We start from the raw sequence: 6,023 nt of genomic DNA on the forward strand, positions 1-6,023 counted from the left end.
TGATCCTCATCAAGGATCGGCTCTTTCGAGAAATTGAAACAGTAGTGGCAGTATAATGTAACTCCTCGGCAACCCCGTTTTGCGAGTGCCCCGGTTAGCCCTAAGACCTATTAGGGGCAAGAGTACTACTTCTCATATACGAGGGCAGCCCTCTTCCCTCTTTCTTCTTCCCTCTCTAACATTAAAATATTTATTGCTACTAGGTAGCCTGTTGGAACCAAACCTGTTAAACCGTTATACTGCCTGCCTCTATAAAGAATTTACTAGAGCCTGAGAGATTTTTTCTTTTTATAAGGAAGATATGATGTCTATATAATGAGTCGGCGTTAACATCTTGGCTGCTATTTGCCTTGATGTCGCCGACGCAACGTAGTATCGTTGCAATTGAATTGCCGTGCATTATTAACATGGCTCACTAATTCCGACGATTTCAGAAAATCAAGAGTCTCGTCAATCGACGCCACTGTTAATGAGCTATTCCAGATTGATGTTGAGACGAAATGTTGGACCTTCATGAATCACTCAGACTTTCACATGAACATGGGAAGCGAAGAAAGGCCTTGAATCTTGTTACCCCATAAGAAAGTGGTCGTGAGCCGCTATTTTTCGACAAGTCAAGGTGGAACTGGCGCGGCAGCGTCGAATGGACAAGGCACACAGGCCAACGAGCGGCGCAGGCAAACCACTGAGGGTCGTCGACTCGTGATAGCCATCCGCGTGCTGAAAGCGCTCCAAAACCAGCTGAGACGAGAAAGAAGCGGGCGGCTACGCGTCACCTGGAACAAGCACGGTACCGAGAGCGCTCAACCACCCATGGCCAGTCGTGGGGATTGAAGTCTCCTGCTATGATCACCTTCTGTAATCACTCTTCGCAGGCTGTTGCATTCTTCCCTTGGCGCCTCCGCACCGACTCCTCCACGTAGGTTGCGGCTACAACCACGAGAGGGTTTGCAGTATATACATTGGACTTTCTATTACGTTGAGAAGCTTGAGAACCGTGCCTGACTGATCTGTCTGCAGCCCACTTTAGATCTTGGCACGCCTGGTATTTCATTTTCGGTTTGAAAGGCAATCGGGATGCGCTTCCAGATGACACTGAGCCGCCGCAATGCCTCTATCTTCGCGTTACCTCCATGATACCATCAGGCCCTCAACCAAGGTTGTAATTGGAGTGACTAGAGGCAAAAACTCACGAGATCTAAGGTGAGATTTGAGCGTACGGAAAACCAAGTCCCGACAATTCCTACCGCCTTTAGACGGGCCGCCCAACAAAGGGCATCCATAGCATTTTTGAGGGCGTCCATACCGGGATGTGCTAAACGATTGATCTTACTACTGAACCTATAACCGGCACCCTGCTTGTCTCCATCAATATGACCCGAGCTAAGCAAGCCAAATCTTTCGACGCAACCAAAGGCCTGTTCGTTGCCAGAGATACACAATGAAGGCTTGCACCGTCCAACGGTCTCTGTACAACCTCCATAACAGCTCGCTTCGATGCGATAAACGTTCCGAAATGGTTATATAGTCTTCGGTGTAGAGTTGACGGAGCTTATAATGCTTAACTACTCTATATTTATTCCTGTCAAAACTCCTGCGGAAAGGCAGATAATATACGCCCTGAACTTAATTTTACCCGTCGAGGGAGGCATTTCCGTATTCGTATGGAAAACCCCGGAGAACTCTAATGTGGGTTAATGAGAAGGCCTCAACTTTGCTGAACGGATCCAATTTCGGTAGCATTGAGCCTTATAGCAGTAAAAAATCAAAAGTAACCGTTTTATTAACACGTCAACGGGCGTACGCTTTTGCTGCTGAAGCTTGCATTCGAGTTCTAACCCTCGATGGCTGATCGTCTATTAGCACCTTCGCATGGTATACCTAGTCGGGCCAAAAAAGATGAACTGGTTTTAGTTACAAGCTCCTCCGCAAGTCTGCCCTTGCCAGAGCTGCTGACTCCTCCGTAGCCGGCAGCCTGCATGCACGTACATGCATACTGTCGAAAAGGAACAACCGCTTAAACAGGTAAAAGTGTAACACTACAACAGACGCAATTCTGGCGCGGTATAAGTACTAGTCCTGCTGACACGTAGATATCATCATGTTGCTGCTGACCCCGCTCGCCATCATCTCGACATCTGTCCATGTGAACACCACTTTGCGTTGGCTGGGGTGGGCACACCACCTCTGGGACGTTAGTTTCATGATAGGGAAAAATCACGAGTGCCCACTGCCCGCAGTCATGAACAGCGTGTGTCACGCTTGCAAAAAGATATTCAGCGGCGTCTCGTCCTCAATCACCCAAAGAGACACCTTTAAGCATCACCAGAGCCTTGCTGACCTAGAGAGATCTGCTTCCGAGAGCTGCTTCATCTGTGCTGTCGTGTGGGCAGAGATACTTGGCCGACGCCGACTCGGCGAGTCAACTAAAGAGGGCGGGCGTGACGGAACAAACAATCCTGTCTCTGTATACAGCATGAGACGTGGCACAGCCTGTTCAAAGGTGCTGGAATTGACTCTGTCATTCAATGAGAAAGGCTTTCAAGGTAGTGGTGGATGGCATGCCTTTGGCCTTGAGCCTGTCAAAGGTAGCCCATCACGTCGCATATTCATGAGACATGCTAATGCAAAACAGATCTAGAGAGCCCGGTCAAGGTGCGCTCCAGCTCATCCCGTGCCCGGTTTGACATGAGCTGCGCGCGAACATGGCTCCAAAATTGCATGAACCATCATGAGAGTTGTTGGGTTCCCCGACTGAAATTCGCAAGCCAACACCCTGCCCGATTGCTACAAATTGACACGCCTCATCAAGACCAAGTCTGCTTGGTGGACAGTTCGTCAATACATGAAAATGACCTACGCTACGCGACACTGAGCCACTGCTGGGGTCAGTCAAACGTACTAAGCCTGACGTCTGAGACAAAAGAAAGGCTCGAGGGTGGTGTTTCCATATCCGAGCTGGGGCGAACATTTCGCGATGCCATCATGGTAGCTCGTGAAATGGGGTCATCGTTCATCTGGATCGACTCGCTATGCATTATGCAAGATTCCAAAGACGACTGGAAACGTGAGGCCCCGAGAATGAGCGACATCTACAGAGGCGCAGTCCTCAATATCGCGGCAACATCTGGAGCTGATACCGATGCAGGATGTCTGCCAAGCAGGATGCAGTTCTCTATGGAGCCGCTTGTTATAACATTGCAAGGAACAGATTTCCCTGACGGCCACTATACCCTCTACGACCACAAGTACGGAGTCAACGCGTTTGACAAGATGCCGCTGATGAAAAGGGCATGGGTTGTGCAAGAGATTCTGCTCGCACCAAGAGTTTTGCACATGTGTGCAACCGAGATGTTCTGGGAGTGCCCGGAATTGGTAGCTTCGGAAACATACCGTGCTGCTTTGCCACCAATGTTGTTCCACCACTGGATCCCGAGGGAAATTACGCAGAGGGCCTTTTGCGGCTCATATGGACACGCAACTAACCTGGCAAGGGGTGGAAATCCAGCCGCTCCGACCGGCCTTCTCTGGGAGTCGTGGAGGGAGGTCGTCGAGGTCTACACAAAATGTGGCCTCACATACCCCCGCGATAAGCTGGTTGCAATATCCGGCCTTGCGAAACTCATTCAGAGCATCTTCAACGTCGATTACTGTGCGGGACTCTGGGAACAGGATCTTGAATACCAACTTCTATGGCATGGCCATTCTTTGGAGCAACGGTATCCACCACCTTCATATCGAGCACCGACGTGGTCCTGGGCCAGCATGGATGGTTATATAGCGTTCAGTCGCTTCCAAGAAGAACGCACAAGATGGCGTCAAGTTGCCACTGTGGTTGATTACCATGTCGAGACGCGTACCAAGGATAGAACCGTCGACATTACAAGCGGCTTCATCCGTCTCTCCGGTTGGCTGGTCACCATCCAGATGCATAAGGCGAGTGACCGCCAGGACGACTGGACATTTTTTGCCAATGATGCCTGGAGAAAAGGCAACAGTTACTACCTTGCACTTGACGGCGAGATCCCGGTAGACCAGATCCATGGCCTGGCCGTTGTGGTCGATGCGGCCGAAAATCAACCCGCGGGGGTTGTATTTCTCTTGCTGCATGCAACTGGAAACGCAAGGGGCCAGTTTTACAGGATTGGAAGGCTTTATATAACCATGGAGCTCTTGGGGATTGAAGGAAGGAATTATGACGCTCTTGGGAATATGACAAATGAACCTTGGTTGGAGTTTGAATCTTGTCACAAGATGAGTAAATCCGTTTATATCGTCTAGAGGTAGTAATAACACCCAACAACCAAACTATCGTGCCAATATATTCTCGCACTCTGTAAGTGCACGACTACCGTGTGTATATGTACGTGTCAGCTGCCACCAGCACCTCCATGGCATATAGGGACCACTGCCAGGTCATCTGTTGGAGTGTCACTTCACTTTTGCCTGCACAACCCAGTGGTTTCCTCACAGTACGCCTCTGTTAACCAGCATTCATATTTGGCTAACCAGCAATCAATAAGTGGGCCAGTGTGGCCGGTCAATGCGCAGCGCCGAGACCGCACAATTAGGTGCGCATGTTCCTTGCGCCTACCTAGCAGACTCTTTAGCACACACATCGCATATATCTCTATGCGAGCTCGTCTGTATACAAATCTCGCTGTGCCTCTTCTTCCTCTTGGACGTCTGCCTCTATCTTGGCTGCCAGTCGAAGGGCTAAGGCCTGATGTCTTGTACCATTCAAATAGAGAAGTTTTCTACTAGGCTTTAAATTCGACTTTAGGTTTCTGCCTTCTGGCCTTTTGTAGACGTGCTGGTGTTAGAGGAGGGCCTGCAGGCTTAGATTAGGAGGATTCTGTTGTGTCCGGGTGACTACTCGGCAATGCGGCCTTTTTTTCCCGCCAAACTCAACGTGCATATTTACCACATCTTTGTAAACAATACTCAGAAGAGAACACATCATGCACATATCTTCTGGCTATGTGTTCCTATTGCAAACGCAGCGAACCCTGATTGGAACCATGGAGCGAAACTAAAGTGGGATGAGAATGCGTTGGCAGGAGCTATCTCAGCAGTTTCAGACGTAAAAGCGTGGTAGATAATTTATCTCTCAAACGGGTGTTTGAGAGTGCATGTGGAAGTGATCAGGGGCAATGAATTGATGTGCAAATGTGCATGCCCCTTTCTAGCCACGTGAGACCCAAGGGGGTATATATACGTACAGTTACTCCAGACCCCGATATAGCTGCTAATATAGCCTTTCCCTGATGTCCTTGATGTCCTGATACCAAATTGCAACTTCCCTTGGCCTCATGCGTAGAGATGGGTCATCATTGGGTGGGTGTGCGTGTATGTGACTCCTTGGGCCCTGTTTGCACAAGTATCCCTTACCTAATTGACTGTTGTTGCTTGGCAGTATCTGTTAAGAGGAGCGGAGCCAAGAGGTCAGAGGCATGCCCAGCCAGCCCGAGCGACATGAAAGGGGTCTTCCGGAGCATTCTACCTCTCCGGAGGGGGCCGGTCTCCTGTAATGATAGAGCACAACGTTTCCGTGCCAAGAACATGGTATCTTGTTTCCCTTCGTGGAAGACATAATGTGGCTGAACGACGGATCAGTCACACGGCGTCCGTACAATAGCGTTCGTAGCAAAGTGGTTTGGCGCGCATGTCAGTTGCCTTACATAGAGGACACCGGCCTCTTCCAGGGCCCGCCAATGCCTTGAACGGAATAGAGTATGAGTTGGCCGGCGGCAAGTACAAGCGCGCCCGGCCCATTAATTGTGTCAAGAGAGGCTGAAATCGCATTATATAGCACGGGGAGAGGGATGGCGAAGCCGGCGGGGACTAAAGCATAGAGAGCTCGGCACGTGATTAAAGATTTCAACCCCTTCAACTCAATGCCATCAATTCAACTAGCAGATGCGGTGGTTCAACTCAACGGGCGAAATTATGAGTAAGCTGTCAACTCAACTTAACGGGGACGCCAAGTTGATGGGATTGAATTGATTTCCACGCCGTGACGA

The 6,023-nt window shown here is 49.8% G+C and overlaps 1 protein-coding gene across 1 annotated transcript; it reads left to right on the forward strand.

Annotated features, from left to right (window-relative positions):
* Window positions 1-2,985: 2,985 nt before the first annotated feature.
* HRG_01724 (heterokaryon incompatibility protein (HET) domain-containing protein) lies at window positions 2,986-3,869 on the forward strand (the record flags this gene model as incomplete). Its single annotated transcript, XM_044860195.1, has 5 exons — window positions 2,986-3,248; window positions 3,291-3,375; window positions 3,451-3,652; window positions 3,715-3,759; window positions 3,853-3,869. The coding sequence occupies 5 exons, from the start codon at window positions 2,986-2,988 to the stop codon at window positions 3,867-3,869; spliced, it is 612 nt and encodes a 203-aa protein (XP_044723828.1).
* Window positions 3,870-6,023: the final 2,154 nt, after the last annotated feature.

This window comes from Hirsutella rhossiliensis (assembly GCF_020360975.1).
Source record: "Hirsutella rhossiliensis strain HR02 chromosome Unknown scaffold00002, whole genome shotgun sequence".
Taxonomy (NCBI): Eukaryota; Fungi; Ascomycota; class Sordariomycetes; order Hypocreales; family Ophiocordycipitaceae; genus Hirsutella; species Hirsutella rhossiliensis.